General features: G+C 40.1%; 1 protein-coding gene across 2 annotated transcripts in view; it reads left to right on the top strand.

Moving 5' to 3' along the window:
* The first annotated feature begins 217 nt into the window (after positions 1–217).
* The window catches only part of chl1a (cell adhesion molecule L1-like a), a 29,441-nt gene continuing 13,385 nt past the window's right edge, over positions 218–16,273 (top strand). Inside the window, exons 1-20 of one of the 2 annotated variants that reach the window (XM_029505778.1) lie at positions 218–553; positions 3,371–3,540; positions 3,894–4,002; positions 4,123–4,310; positions 4,391–4,513; positions 6,594–6,764; positions 7,104–7,142; positions 7,351–7,456; positions 7,549–7,730; positions 7,861–7,995; positions 8,502–8,642; positions 9,646–9,757; positions 10,751–10,917; positions 11,496–11,661; positions 12,006–12,145; positions 12,302–12,406; positions 13,784–13,981; positions 14,403–14,473; positions 14,627–14,849; positions 15,589–15,704. In XM_029505778.1, coding sequence (XP_029361638.1) covers positions 3,399–3,540; positions 3,894–4,002; positions 4,123–4,310; positions 4,391–4,513; positions 6,594–6,764; positions 7,104–7,142; positions 7,351–7,456; positions 7,549–7,730; positions 7,861–7,995; positions 8,502–8,642; positions 9,646–9,757; positions 10,751–10,917; positions 11,496–11,661; positions 12,006–12,145; positions 12,302–12,406; positions 13,784–13,981; positions 14,403–14,473; positions 14,627–14,849; positions 15,589–15,704 — 2,634 coding nt within the window. In that variant the 5' untranslated portion in view covers positions 218–553; positions 3,371–3,398. Of the gene's footprint in view, positions 554–3,370; positions 3,541–3,893; positions 4,003–4,122; positions 4,311–4,390; positions 4,514–6,593; positions 6,778–7,103; positions 7,143–7,321; positions 7,457–7,548; positions 7,731–7,860; positions 7,996–8,501; positions 8,643–9,645; positions 9,758–10,750; positions 10,918–11,495; positions 11,662–12,005; positions 12,146–12,301; positions 12,407–13,783; positions 13,982–14,402; positions 14,474–14,626; positions 14,850–15,588; positions 15,705–16,273 lie in introns of both variants that reach the window. The other variant, XM_029505777.1, reaches the window with a different exon arrangement.

Genomic DNA, 16,273 nt, shown 5'->3' with positions numbered 1-16,273 from the left:
CCACAAAAACTTGCCCTCTTAGAGAAGATGACTCCCTTTTCAGTTGAGCAAAGACACATTGCATTAAAACCATTCAGATGGAGTTGGGTGTAAATGGGCGTGCACAATTTGTGGAGGGCAGGATGGAGGGATCAAGGAAAAATGGAGAGGGAGTGAGAGAGAGAAGGAGAGGCATGCCTGTACTTCTTCTCCTCCCATTCTTTAATGCTCACTGAGTTGCCCCGCAGTGCAGGCTTTGTCCCACTCATTGTCACAGGCTTAGAGAGCCCCTTTGCCAAGTGAGAGGCTTTGGCAACATATGTCACTTCAGTGAGTCTCCTGTCGCTTCTTTAGCCGCTTGAGTGGAGGAGCGGGGAGGGGGCGTGTCTGTGCACCAGGAGAGGAGAAACGTGAGGCGGCGGAGGAAGGACGTGTCAGAGATGTTGGCTCAGAGAGAGTTGTTGGAATGACCCTTTGATGCCTTGGGCCTGTACGTTTTTTTATGGATTTGTAGTGCAGCTGCCTTGGGCCTCTGCCAGAGGTGGACTCAAGCTGTAGAATGACTCAAAAAGGAGTAAGTACTGGTCACTTAATGAAATCTTTCATTTTATTAGTCACATGGGACTTTGTGCTCGATTATAACACACATATCTGCATTACTATCCAGTGATTTTCAAATACATATACTTAGTCTGTGGAGGTGCTGGTTGGTCTGAGGAAGGTTGTGCTGACTTTGCGCTTAAGAAGTAAAGGGGGGGGGGGGGGGGGGTCATTGTATACATCGTGTGTTGACAAAGATTAGTCGTGTAGTAGTCACACTCTTCATGCCACTGCCCATTATTGGCTTAAGAAACACAATCCCTGCAGATTTGTGGCCATGAACTGCCATGTGTTCAGGTAATAGATCCCTTCATTTCCAAAACAAGTTCTTTGTTATGTGTTTACACAGGGACTCCACCCCATTTGGCGCGCTCAGGATTTTGCTTTTTAAACAGCTTTGTTTAAGTTCTCATTTAAGTGGCAGGTTTTCACGTGTGTATACAGTTTAGTAATTTGCCTAACTAACTAGGTTTGTTGAGACAGTGAACTTCCTGCACGTGAATGAAAGTCACCCATTTGGTAATGCCTGGTTGACAGGAGCAGCACAAAATGTGAATAAAAGGCTCCACTTCTCATCTCACTGGGGGATTTGGGGCTCGCTGCCTGTTAAGGACTGCTGGTCTGAAGTGTTTGTCTATCTGTGATTTAAATCGGAAAACCCATTAATTCTTACATATCTCTGTGCTGTTGGTGGTCTCAAATGCATAACCCTAAGTGTGTGTATGCATGTGCGTGTGAGGTGTAATATATAGCAGACAATAGCCACAGACTGAGAATAAGTGAGGCTTACAGCTTTATTACATCAGGAAAATGTATGTTTACTCCTCCGGAACAAACAGCTCACCAGCTTTGTGTACCATTCAATCCTGTTCGCAAAAGCCCTTATTGCAAATAATACTTCACTATGATCACCCAATTTGTTTAATTGATTCTTAAGTCAAGTAGCTTAATCCTGAATCTAGTCCACAACAATTACCGCATTAACCTTTCCCATTAAGAAGACACAACACATGCAGTCTTGTGTCCCTTGGAGAACCCTGGGTAGCTCTCAGTCATTGTTAAGCAGTCCTCTGTATGACTGCTGGATCTCTCTGCCTTCATTCTCCTGATAGCAGGATTAGCTAGAGGGTGAACCCATTTGGCATTGCCTCTTCTGTCGCCACAGTCTCAGCACTGTGAGAACTAAGCTGTGAAACAGTGACGGGCTTAAACCAATTTATAGACTGCCTTCTTGGATCTAGTGATTCTAGTAGACAGCAGATTATCCTTTGTGCCAGCACGGGTTTACTGTAAGCATGCCATGCAATGCCACCACCCAGGTTTTACAGTTCAAAGGGTAATCTTCAGACAAGTATTGTTCTTGTACCCCAACATCATTAACAACAAGGCAAGATAAATGTCCTGGGAGATTTGACATCAGTTCAGGGTTATTATATAAACATATGGAGCTGTTAACTTGTGCCAGTCAGATTTTAATCACTGTCGATACATTGTAATGTAATTTTAATAAAAAAAATATGTTTAAATGTCTGTTTTCTATAACCAACTTTGGACTGATTTGTTTTTATGTTCTCTGTTTTTATGTTTGTTTTATGTTTTATGTTATGTTCTCTTCTTTGCTTAAATGTATCTCTTCCTGTACGGAAGATATGTTGAGGTTAACTTAGAAGTGTGATGATAAAAAAACCTCAACCATCCTCCTCTATGGAGGAAACACAGTCTAAGGTAAATAGTCTACATTGCTAGGATGTTTGTGTAACTACAGAATCTATTATACAGAGTTTATACCAAAATTATATAAATACAGTATAACTTCAGGTAGTTAGTTCAACAGAATGCCAGGCAATCACTTTTACTCTCCTGTTTGCTCAGTTTTGGCTGATGCCCAGGATGCCTGTTCACACCTACTTAGACATTATGAGCTTACATATATATGAGCGTGAATAACAGGCTGCGGACTGCAGTTCATTTAACGGGGTTAAAAAGGGTTGTCTGAATGGTACTGCAACTTTAAAATAACACTCGCCCTGTGCCGCTGAGTTTAGACCAGGTTCTTATTGGTCAGCACCTCAATCTGTATTTGCTCCTTCAAGCTGCCAATGGACCAACAATGCTTCAGACCACAAATCATTCTAAGAGCAGCATGCCGATGGCAAAAAACAGGGTGAGCTGAGTCCAGCTGAGTTGGGTGCAACAAGGTCCCTTCCCAAATGTGCAAATGGATCAAATGTAATTACTGTGACACTCCTCTGGACTGCAACAGTTGTGTCCTTGAATGCAAAACTTTCAATTTTATTCATTCAGTCAAGATATGCCCTTTAGATCATTTGCATTTACTTGTGAAACATAATGGAGAACATTGTTCTGACTCTGAGGCAGAGCATGTTGGAAATGGAAATATTAAAGCAGAACAGAAAAGATTGTTGATTTATTTAAATTAGGATGATCATAAATAATGCAATGTATATAGATTTGATGTTTTATGGTGTAAGATCTTATTTATGTATCTGCCTCATGCTTCTCTTTAATTTCACATGGCATTCAGCCAACCATGTGGTACAAAGAAAAATGTTTTCACTGTTGCTAATTTATATGTCAAACCTTTGCAGTGAACTTAAAGTAAAGAAATCTATCTCTCTGGGCTGTTTGTTCAGCGTTGTAGGTCTCTGTTTAGGAGGTTGTAAGGGTCTTATCTGACCACTTTAAACAACAAATTAAACAAGTTTTATTTTCAAAGTTGAATTTCGAAACCTGCAGCTTATTTAGTGTGATTCCATTGTGTCTCTCCCAGATCCTCATTACTTCAAGGATTCAAAGTGATGCTAGCTGATCATCACGTTTTCCTGATTAGTGCTGACCCCAGAAACCAGCAGAGAGTAATGAAGTTGGCAGGGAGCCTGCAGCTCGCTCTGCTTTTAGCCTTGACCCTCAGGGCAGTGAGCCTGGAGATTCCTCTGGAAGGTACAAGTTTAATAATGTTTCATCACTTTTTCTTCAATAGATGCAAACATTTGATCTGTTGATTTGTCAAGAATTGTAAAAATAAATCTCTTTGTTTGGAGTAACAATATAAATTGTTGCACCTATTTTTGTTCACTGTCTTTCTAAGCACCCCATTTGTCCAGATTATAGCAGCATTTTTGGCACACAACTTTGCCAAATTGATGACTTCTCTTCTCCATACAGATTAGCAGGAAGTAACAATCAAAAAAAGTCTCCAAATTGTGGTCTCTATTTTTGCATGCAATCTTGCAACAGCTACCGATGTTTCTTAAAATGTCTGTCTTGCTTGTGTTTGTTTCTTCATGCCATAGTGGAGCAGCCTCCTACCATAATCACTCACACATCAGGTCCCATTATTGCCCTTCCTTTTGACAGCTCTGTGAGTATCAGATGTGAAGCCAGAGGCAACCCACCACCGCAGTAAGTGACATCCAAAAAATCACTGTCATGACTTTAAGAACTAAACTCACTATGGAAAATATCAAAGAAAACGACGATCACTTTTCCAAAATTAATCTAAGGCATGTTTTTATCCCACAGATACAGATGGACAAAAGATGAGGAAGAATTTATCCCTCCCTACATCATGACAAACAAAACAACCCACACGAGTGGTACTTTTCTACTTCCTAACAAGCACCTTCTCCAGTTCCAGGGTAAATACAGATGTTACGCATCTAACAAAATGGGAACTGCCATAACAGAGGAGATTGAACTGAGAGTTCCCAGTAAGTTTCCTGTACAAAAGAAATCTGCCTCTTATGTGAACCTTCAGGAGCCATGGTGCTTAATATCTGTTTTTGATTAGGTATTCCCAAATTCCCAAAGGAGGAAATTGATCCTCTTGTTGTTAATGAGGGAGATCCAATCATCCTCAGGTGTAACCCTCCAGAGGGGGTGGCTCCACGACAGCTCTACTGGATGTCTATCGGTAAGCACAAGAAGCAACTGTGCCTGTCCGTTGGCTATGAGATAGGAATGGGGATAACAGCGTCCGCTTTTGGACAGTTTGCCCTTAAAGACATCAGTGGTGTGGCACAACGAGAAAGGGAAAGAAAAAGAAAATCCTGATGTGGATGCTTCTTGTAGGTGGAAAAAAAAAGTAGCAGGTGACACTGAGTTTGAGGAAGAGGCACGTGGCTGTCACTGTCCACTGGCCCCCAGCAAAAGTGACAAGAAGGGAAATAGCTAAGGACAGGTACAAACTTCAGTTGCACAAGTTTACTTCACGATGGAGTTGGTTTTTCCCTACTACTGCCAGAAGGAGTGATTTGCTGTGCAAAAGGTCACAACACTTATGTCTGAGGTGCTTTGAAGTAGTGGTTGAGTTTTCTGTCCAACCCCTTGGGAGGTTTTCATCTGCTTCCAACAAACCTGTCTGCTGTGAGAGAGAAAAATATAAGAGGCTGCACGCAGGCATCGAACACAATGAAAGAAAAAGATTTTGCCATCTGCTTAGTTTCAAACTTTTATGTTTTTTCACAGCAAATGATACATTGGATATGATGAAATATATTTTCATATATACTAGAGCTTGTCTGAAAAGTTGAGAAACATTGATGAAAACAGTAATGATGTGTGTCCTCCACAGTAGTCCTCCGCAGCGTTGGGCTCTCTGCACCCACTTATTGTGCATGAAGTAAAAAATATTGTTATCTTCTTCTTCTTAATGGCTCATCTTTGCCTTCAGAGCCAAGTGACATTAATCAAAACCAAACACAATTTTATGACTATGTCTTGAACGCTGACATAACAACCAGATTCTAAAGGCTACATCTTAAATGGAGCCGTTAAAAACTGTGAATGGGCTGACTAAGGAGTGGCAAAGCATCACGGACCCATAACTTTAAATAATAGCTCAATGTAAACCAAATATAGGGTCATAGTGCGCTCATGAGTTCTTTGGTGCTTAATGCATTTCCATTAATGTCCAGTGAATATGAGGCTATGCTGTGTTGCAGTTTCTTTTCAAGTGAACCAAGTCCCATGAAGATAGATAGATAGATATTTATTGTCCTTTACAGGATATGTGTTTCCACCTTCTGTACAGCCACAATAAGAGATTACAGACATCAGTGCCACATAAACATACAGAACATAGAATTAATTTGGGGGGGGTTGTAACCCACCCAGCACTAATGTTTTATAATAAAACATTAGTTAAAAAAAATATTAAACCTGAACATGTCTAGGTTAAGTAAATGTAAAAGTAGGCGGTTACTTGAGCAGTATGGTGGCGTAGTGAGTAGCGCTGCCAAGAAGGAGGTTGCAGGTTCGATTCCCAGGTTCAGATGATGAAGAGTGACTGTTGCTACAGCAAGGAAAGCGGAAAATTGAGAGATGGTGAACAGGACCAGAAAAGAGATGAGAGCAGACTAGAGAGACGGGGTTCATATGTAGTGTGGGCAGCCAAATACGGATATGTTCATTGGATTAGTGGTTAAGAGTAATGGACTGGGCTAATGCAGGACCAAGGCCGAACCAGACTAGACCGGTGACGGCACCCCTCCAGAGACTAAGAGTAGACCAGACCAGACCACACAATATAGACTCGGAAAAAGCAGAACAAATCACCCACTGAGACGACTTATTTATGGGGGAAAAGGGGACAGAATTTAATATACCAGTTCATTAAATGTAAAAAAAATATAATTATATTATAATAATATTCTAATTATATAATAATAACAACAATTATTATTATGATTAATATTATAACAGAGTCATATTTAATAAACAGTTACATGTCGGACATAAACATTAAGCACCCTCATTTATAATGATGATTGAAGGTGACGTCATTAATCTCTCGTTCAGTCCGGTAATAACCGGTCACTGTGGGTGTGTAGCCAGCACCTGCAGGTAGAAGACCTGTAAAAGTTGTCTTGTAAGGTGTTTCAATTAATATATTTAAGAATGTGAATTGTATCTTCTTTATGGCTAAGATTTATAACATGGCTTGGCATTATATATAGACTTTGTTGACACTGAAGATGTATGTTCTTTTCCAGATCTCCAGCACATTGAGCAGGATCAGAGGGTTTCCATGGACATCGAAGGCAACCTATACTTCTCTAATGCCTTACAGAGCGACAGCCGCCAGGATTACTGTTGCTTTGCGGCATTCTCCAAAATACGCACCATCGTCCAGAAAACTGCCATGACAGTCACGGTCAAAAGCTGTAAGTCTCAAAAGTAGGACTAAAAAGTGGTTGTCTGCCTGTTGCTCATTTATGCAACGCTGCATTGATAACAGAGGAATATATTTTCACATATCTTATATTACAAACATCAGTAAAGCCCATTTTAGCATTTTTGTCCAAAGAGATGACATTTACATGCTCTTCCTTGTACTTTCATGAGTATATTTAATACTTTTCTGTGCTGCATACCAAAGACCTTGGCTTGCCTTGGCATGTCTGTGCTCCTGGAGAGTCCGTTTAATCGTTGGATTGAGCAATGTGTGCTGACGAAACATCCATTGACAGAATTTTTCTCACAGCGTTTTGTTTTTGTTTCAGTGAAACCTGTCAATGAGTCTGCTGGCAGTGTCAGTGCCTGTGAGTGATTCCAATTCTCATGTCAATGCCTTCACAGTAAACATCGAAACAGTCTTCATCTCATATGAAACGGACAATACAGTTGGTTTGCATGCTGAATATTCAGATAATAGACCGACTATAAGCTTGGATGTAGTTTAGACAACAGTTGATTTGAATTATATATGTGAGTGACCAAGACTACTCTCTGTGGTCAATGCTGTTGAAGCCCCCCCAGTGAGAAAACCTGGCTTGCTGCTGCCCTCTGGTGTTCAGTCAGAAAAGGTGCTGCTGAAGGGAGAGGAGCTGAAGCTCGAGTGCATACCGGAGGGATTGTATGTATACACTGACATTATCACAACACATGATTCACCATCATATTTTTTAGCAACTGTGGCTCATAACATTTTACTCTGTAATGTTTTAGCCCCACTCCAACTGTGCATTGGATGAAGATGGGACAAAGGCTGCCTTCACGGAGGAAACTGAAAAACTTTGGGAAGCTGTTGACCATCTCAGATGTAGAAGAGTCAGATGAGGGAAAATATATGTGTAAAGTGAGCAACACTGCTGGCGAGGCTGTCCACTACTTTGATGTAATTGTAGAAGGTAGGTCAACATCACAGACCAATTATGTATGTATTTGTGGGTGTGTTTGTTTTTTTTTGCTTCAACCGTTTAGATGGGGATGACAGTTGTTTTGACACAGACCAATGAAGCTCTCCTTAACGTCTCCCAGAACCACCAAAGTGGCTGACAGAGCCTCCTCAGAGCCATCTAAGTGTGATTGGGCTCGATGTTCACATCAAGTGCTCGGTCAGTGGAAAACCACAGCCAGACATAACATGGAGGAGGAATGGAGAAATCTTTCAAGGTGAGTGAGAATAATTTTAACTGTGGTCTTATTCAGCTGACACTGGACCTGAACACGATACAGTCAGCAGATACACCAAAGTTCACGTACAGTTGTACAAGGACGTGTCCTGTTATGTGTTCGTCAAAGCTCATGAGATGGTCTTGACAAGCAGTTAAATTTTATCAGAATTTATCAGACAATGGTCTTCACCAGTTATTTCACAAATGTTCCAATCTCTAATGATATCAGTCTCTTTTGATATCATTTTAATTATCGAGTATTCTGTTTAAAATTTCCACAGGTAACTTAGTTACCCCTGACCAGCAGTTCAAAACCCCCAAACTTGGGCAAATGTCAAATTTGAGCAACTGAAGATTTGTAAAGCAAATATAGCTTTTATGCAATTAAACTGATTATTTACCCTAGTTACTGGACTGACAGTGACATTGACATTAAAACATGTTGGCTACGCTTTTTGTGTGTGTGGAATGATTTTAATGTTTGTTTTTTTATGTTGGTGACAGATGCCCCAGGGAGCAACAGGCAAGTGCTTGACGACACTTTAGTGCTCCACAATGCCAGGCCAGAGGACAGCGCTGTCTATCAGTGTGAAGCCTCCAACACCCACGGCCGTGTTCTGGCCAATGTTAACATCATGATCATGAGTGAGTCAAACCATAACACTAAATAATTGCCCAGCTGGTAGGACATCGTTAGCAGCTAGTAAAGAATGGCTGATTTATCAGCTCCACCTGGGTCTGTGGAGTGTAGTTTGTGTGGGCTCATTAGCATTTCATGCTTCCTTCAGATTATGTGTTGGTTAATTTTCTTGACAAACCTTGTTTAATCATGTTCCAAACATCTTCATCATAACCATAAATGTATCTGCCAAAGGGTCAGTTATAATCATGGCAGTCCCTGTCTTTGGTTGGCATTATTTATATTGGTTTCAGGAAATGAACAACTATTTGTTATCTTCAATTCCAAATTCTGTGCTCACGTGCATCTACTTATTGGCCAACAATAGCAAAGACAGGTCTACTGTAATATTGTAGATAAAAAGAAAGATGTAGGTCTAAGATTATCTGACTTGTCTGTTTGACAAGATGAGATGCAGCACTACATGTTGCTGTAAACTGTTACTGACTCAGGATTGGCCTGCATGAATGAGGGTTATTTTTTTTCTTTCAGCTGTAGTTTGACTGGCTGCACTATGTATGCTGCAGCGTGTCAAACTCTATTGTTTAGAAATGATTTGGTGTCGACATTTAGATATCATGCTTTTAACCAATTATTTATGCTTTGCTGCTCACTACCTTGCAAAACATTGGGCTGGGCTGACTATCAGTACTCAAACAATTAAATCACTTAATTCCGTTTTTACACTCAACACAATTACGGTTTAATTTTGTTAATTTCATTCACTGATTTTGTTAAATGGTGTCAGAAAATAACAGGGAAAATATATATATATATGTGTGTGTGTGTGTATTTTTTTTTTTTTCTATATTTCGTCAGTGCAGTTCTGACCATCTCAGCTCTGAATTGTATGTGAGGCATATGTGTTTTCAGTCATATGATCTTTTGCCTCCATTTATTGTGAAATCTCATGGGCAATAACTTGACATTTTAGCCGCTCTAAGCTCTCCTTTTTCCACTTTCCTTTAGATATGGCACCTCTGATATTGACACGGGACTACCATGAGTACGCTGTAATCCTAGGAAGGGATATCATCCTGAACTGCAATGTTTTTGGTTCTCCGGGACCTGCCGTAACGTGGTAAGTGTTTACACGGTGACTCACAAATTAGTCTCGTTGACACCTTTCAAGAAATAGTATAAAAAAGACAAATTGACTTACACAATTGGTGAGATCTGCTTTCTTCTGTTAACTATGGTTTGTGCACTCACATCTCTTCATCAGCGTGTCTAGTGTACAGCCTGTGTGCAGTGTGCTGATGCCTGTATTGGAGCTCAAAGAATGAACCAGAGCCATAAAGTTTGATTTCAGTGAATCACACTCTCAATCCCACACTGCTGCAGGGGTCTGCATGAAACGGTCTGATGTTGACACTTATGTCCTTTTAATGAGATAATCCTCTTCTGCTCCTTGAAACTGGTCTAATTAAATCCTGTTAACTACCACTGTATCTCTGCAACACTTGCACAAAGAGGAAATAGGATCTCAGACATTCATTCGTCTTCTACCACTTATCATTTCCGGGTCACGGGAGGGGCTGGAGCCAATCCCAGCTCAAATCAGGTGAGGGTGGGGTACACCCTGGACAGGCCGTCAGTCCATCACAGACACGAAGAAACACAGACTGCAGGACCAATCACCCTAAACATGCATGTGTTTAGATGGTGGGAGGAAAGTACCCAGTGGAAATCACAACAGCAATAACCACTATGCTGCCCTGAATGTCAGTCTGTTGCAACAACATTTCTGACCTTACAAAAACCCTCAGAATATTAGCACAGCACTTGTGATTCACTTAGATGATGGGCGCGCCTCCATCTAATCAACAAAAATGACAATGTTTTGCTTTAATTTACATGATGAAACCTGCCTTTGATGCTTTGCTTTACAGTTCTTTTGGAAGTAATTGAGCAATCAGTTTCATTTCAAGGAAGAAAATAAATAATAAATGAAATTATATAGGATGTAGTGAAGATGATTGACTGTACGGAAAAGAAGTAACTGAAAATGAGAGAGGAAATTAGATAGACATGATTAATTCGGCTCAGAGATGTGAAAACTTTTCTCCTTTAGGGCCAAGGAAGACACAGAAGAAACCATCAAGGGGGAGCGATTTATTTATCTGCAGAACGGATCGTTGCAAATCACCAGTGCAGAAAAAGGTGACGGTGGGAATTATGAGTGTGTTGCCGTTAACACGGAGGGGAAGGCAGCTGTCACCGCTGTGCTGGATGTGAAAGGTATCTGAGCGAAATGATTATTGCTTTCATGTGTAGTGCTTCTTCCTGCTTGAGATCATTCTTTAAATGGCTAGTTCACCCAAATGATGAGCACTGTCAAATACTTCAGGCTGTGTGCCTAAGCAGGTGAACTGATCCTTCAAAATCAAAGTCAATATAAGTGTGGCTGTGTTATAACCAAGCTCCGGACTCCAGACTCTGAATAAAACTTATTAACTTATTGATGATGCAAAAAGATGCAGCATTAATCATAATGTTATGAAATGTTTAGAAACTTTTTTTTTTTTCTTTTTGGCCATTACCAAGGAGAATTATTGAGCCACACATTTTTCATTCTGATTACTCTTTTCATTCATCAATGAGGAAGTTACTGTGAGAAAGAGCCATTTAAATGTATTTAAGTTTTAGTAAATTATTTGGAACAACTTCAAACATTCATATCCTTTTGGAAGAGTGTGTGAATTATGAATCAATATTTATTTGGCTCCAGCCCTATGACACAAATAACATTATCCTGCTTGTATAATGTGTGATATATGAATGTGTGCTTTAGCCTCTGGTGTTATGTTTTATCTTAGACCCTACCAAAATAGTACATCCACCTCAGGACGCTCAGATCATCAGTGGGACCACAGCCCAGTTGATGTGCCAGGCAGAGTATGATAAAAGCCTGCGCAGCACCTTTGAGGTGGTGTGGAGAAAGGATCAGGAGGAGATCCCGCTCTCCTTTGAGGAGAATTTGAGGTAGGTGGCTGTATTTCATTTGTGTTTCCATTAGTTTTCAGGACTGTCTGTATCCACAGTGGCTTTTTTCAGTTTCTTTGCGTGCTAAAGCAAGAAAGAAACTGACAAAATGTAACTAAATTCAATTAGTTTCCTATTTTGATAAATGCAGAAAGACCTTGAGGGTAAGATGTTGTTTATGGATTTCTCTTGTTGGAGCGATATTACCTTTTTGCTTTTCCGCTGATAAAATGAAAAATTCAAACAGTATGCAACCTCGGTGCGAGTAAATGCTCTCTGAATGCTTCATTTATCCATTAATAATAACTACTATGATTGTAATGTCATCTGTATCCTCATGGAAGCACTCATAAGTTCAGCTACTTTGTGGACGATGGGATGCTGCAGATCATGAATGTGAACCTGAGTGATGAAGGAATGTATACATGCATTGCGAGAACCAATCTAGATGAGGACAATGCCACGGCACAACTCACAGTGCTGGGTAAGATAATTTTTTTTAACAATGCATGGCTATGTCATGTATTTATTTGCCATTTTTGAGGGTGATTCATTACATAAAATTTCCACAAATGCTTGGTTAATGAACCGACAGCTGCTACTGAGCATCCAATGTCACAATTTGCATTTTTTGTTGCAGATGTTCCTGATGCTCCAATGCATTTAAAGATTTCTGATGTTAAGAGTCCAAGAAATATCTCCCTGTCTTGGGTCCCTGGGAGTGATCACAACAGTTCTGTAGCAGGTACAACTTAATGTGGAAGAGGAAAATATGAAAACTGCACTCTTGTTAGCATTAGTTTTTTTTTTGGGGGCTGAACAGAAAAACATCACAAACTGCTTCTTCAATATTCATGTGACCATTAGGTTGTTACTCTTTACGGGTTGCATACGAGGTGTAATACGGTAAAGTTGAAGAAGAACAAAATCGTCAGTGAACATATTAATTTGCAAGATTATTTGAGATTGCATGATCGCATGAAGTACAACTTGCTGTCAAAAGTCAACATCCCGAAGACCCTGCGTGAGTGAATGTCATTGCATGAAATAAATTCAGACTATTGTCCATTCAGAAATGGAAGTTTTTCTTTAGCCTCGTCATAAAAACAATAGACAGCATGTAGGAATACAGATGAACAAGTCAAACACATCCAGGAACACAGAAAGTCTCCAGACTGCTGTGAACAACAACTGGATGAGAACTGCTTTGATGCAGGTTTTAATTGCGCTCCTGTGCCTAACTAAATATCATGTCTCCGCTCTTGTGAACAAAGCTGTTAACACATTCTGCTGCTCAGATTGCTGCTAAGTACTGACAAAAGTTTTTTTTTGTTTTTTGTTTTTTGTTTTTTTGTTTTTTTGAAAATAAATAAATAAATGAAAATAACTGATGTGCTGAGGATCCTGGCAGGAAGACTTGTCTCTCATTAATGCCTCAACAAGAGGACTCAATTATTTTTGGAAGTCAGTAATGAAAAGATAAATGTGATAAATTAAAAAATGCGTCATGTTGAGCTTTGATATCTGTCGTCTTTGATCAGAAATTAGAACAGTCATGACTGGAGACCCTTCGTGAAGCAGAAAGGTGTAATTTTAGTTTATTTGTTTAATTAAACATTTTAGAGCCACAGACATCAGTTGTGAGGTCAATTCTTTTCTTAGCCATATCTGTTGATCACACAGTTTGTGAGACTGAAGCTATTGTTGGATTTTGGCAAAAAGATGTTTGTTTTAATTCTTTATTGCAACGTGGGACTGCTTGAGTGATGAAAGTGAACAGTGCAGTTGCAAGTTAAGTGCGCACACTTTTACACAATAAGATTAATGGGTGGTTAGCTCCAAAATGAACAATAAAGCAAACAATGAAAAGAAAAATCTTTACAGAAACATAAATCAACAATTTGGTTTGAACCATCATATCTGTTCTTGACTAATCTAATTGGTCCCTGACTTCAGCTCCTAACTCACAGATAGGAAAGTTGCATTGATCGTTTCTTCCATTTATCGTATTTATCTAAATGTAGATTCTTGGTATAGTCTTTGTACTGACTGTAAGTGAATTTGCTATCAGCATGGTGATGCCTGAATGTGTTATGACTCCTGTCTCCTCCTTGAAACACAGAGTTTGTAGTGGAGTATGAGGAGAGCCAATGGGAGCCTGGCAGGTGGAAGGAGCTACAGAAAGTCCCCGGTAACCTGGCAACAGCTGAGCTGGCACTACACGGACACCTTAACTACCAGTTCAGAGTGTATGCTGTTAATGCCGTTGGGCCTGGACCCCCTAGTGAGCCCACTGAGCGACACAAAACACCCCCTGCTGGTAAGACTCGCTCCCTTTAATTAACATTGCCTGCTGTGGTTATGTGCCAATTGTGAAAGTGTGCAAATTTGCAGCATTTGTTTTGAGATGTGCAGAGAAGTGCCATATGGAAAGGCCAGCCTTTGACCACATGACTTCATAGCAGCAGGGGGTTTGGATATATTTGGGTGCTGTAAGCCTTTAAAATTCTGAAATATCTATTTAAGCTTGGTTGCTGCTTAACCTCGACAGTCAAGTATGTTTATCATTAAATATTGATAATTTTTACTGCAATTCTAAAATCAGGACCTTTTTAGCTGAACAGTATAAATCGATCTTTGCATTCTCTGCATTTGAGCTCTAGGAGGCTGCAATTATTAAGATTAACATTTTTTTTTCATTTGTAAAACTATAATGCTACAACATAACACATCTCTTAAAGCCCCAGAGAGGAACCCAGAGAACATTAAAATTCAAGGTCATCTTCCTCATCAAATGGACATTAGCTGGGAGGTAAGAGAATGATTTTATAAAAAATTATCTGTAAGATTGTATACTAGTAACCATTAATATATTCACATAAGAATCATGTGTGAATCCGACCTAATTAAACTAGTACCCACTGTAAGAGAGCATTTGAATCATCAATACCTTGTTCTGCTGCAGCCACTGTTGCCTGTCGAACATAATGGCCCAGGCCTTGAGTACAAGGTGAGCTACCGGAAACTGGGGGTTGAGGATCCATGGAAGGATCACCTGGTTAAAAGGCACTCCTTTGTTGTGAAAAACACGAGCACTTTTGTCCCCTACGAGATCAAAATCCGGAGCAGGAACAGCCACGGCTGGGGTCCAGAACCTAAAGTTGTCACAGGTTACTCTGGAGAAGATGGTGAGTTATAGTCCTAATGTTTCCTCAGCTGTGTCTTTAGTGTACCTAATTGATAAATTCAGTATATGATAAGTTCATAAGACTCATTAATGCAAGCACTGAAGCTGAACTACCACATGCAGATGTTGTGTGGCCTGTGACTTACTGTGAACTTCCTGTGTTGTTGTACGCCTCCCTGCCTTCAGTTGTCTTTTGGCATTGTCTGCGGCAAAATGTGTCAGGTTAAGTTATTTTTTTTCTTCTCCTTTCAACTGTGCTTTTAACCCCGTCCAGGTGTGCTGTAGTGACTTTCTGTCCCTTATGAAAAAGACAAAAAGCCCTTTTCAAACCGAGCAGGTGGCAGGTAACCTTTCTAGAGCAGAGGGAAGTCAAATTTCTGCTTCTGTCTCAGAAGCTGTTGGAGATTTGACTGATCATGACGCATTTTACTCTGTACGCTTACTAAGGCATAATTGCTGCTTCCCTCTTTAGTGTCTGCTGTAATTCTGTCTTTTGCCACAACGGTGAAATGTAGAAAAAAATCTGTGAAAAAATGTATTATTTCATGTATGGTTTTGCAAAAAACAAGGCCAGCTAAATAGTTGTCAATTCCCAAATATAATTTTGAATTGTTTTACTAATTGTGTTTTACTACATTTTTTCTGTTAGTTTTTATTCTTCATACAAATCATACAAAGATTGTGTAAAAAATCTCTGGAAAGGTTCAGTTTTTGCTGAACTTTCACGGTGTCTTCCACAGTTCCTACTGCGGCACCGCAGGACGTCGCAGTGGAGTTGATCAACGCCACTGTTCTAAGAGTTAGCTGGACTCCGGTTCCCCCTGTCACAGTGAGGGGTCACTTAGGGGGCTACAACGTAAGTTCATGCTCCTGAAGTTTTTTCTCCCCTCACTTTTCAGTAGTGTTGTACAACACTACCACACAAAAAGAACTATAGACAGCAGCATTTGACAACATGGTAACTGGTTGGTGTTTAAATGAGATGGGTGCAAAGTTAAGGTTATAGTCTCACATATGTGAGCAATGACTATCAAATTATCGATTGACCTGATAATCATGCCATTACAGTAGGCATTAATTACTGGAACAAAGGTTACCTGCCATTAGTTTCCTGATACAGCTGGTGCTAAACGATAATGAGCTGCAGACACTATAAGTACAATAGCTGGCTGTCACTTACTAAAGAATCTGTAATTAAAGGGCAAAAAGACAGGAAGGGCTGGTGATAGTCACATATACGCACTGAAATAATAAAATATCTAGCTGCAAGACTATAACTGCATCAGTCTTGTATAATGTTGACACCCTGTGGTGCAGACAAAAAGGGGGGGGGGGGGTATCTCTTTCGTATTTCTTAGGCCAGCAGGCTAAAGACAGCACTAACTTTGATTTGACAGGTCTATTTGTTAGACTGAGCGCAATTTC

The sequence above is a fragment of the Echeneis naucrates genome, chromosome 7 (assembly GCF_900963305.1).
Source record: "Echeneis naucrates chromosome 7, fEcheNa1.1, whole genome shotgun sequence".
Classification (NCBI taxonomy): Eukaryota; Metazoa; Chordata; class Actinopteri; order Carangiformes; family Echeneidae; genus Echeneis; species Echeneis naucrates.
This window is presented reverse-complemented; position numbering and strand designations above follow the sequence as displayed.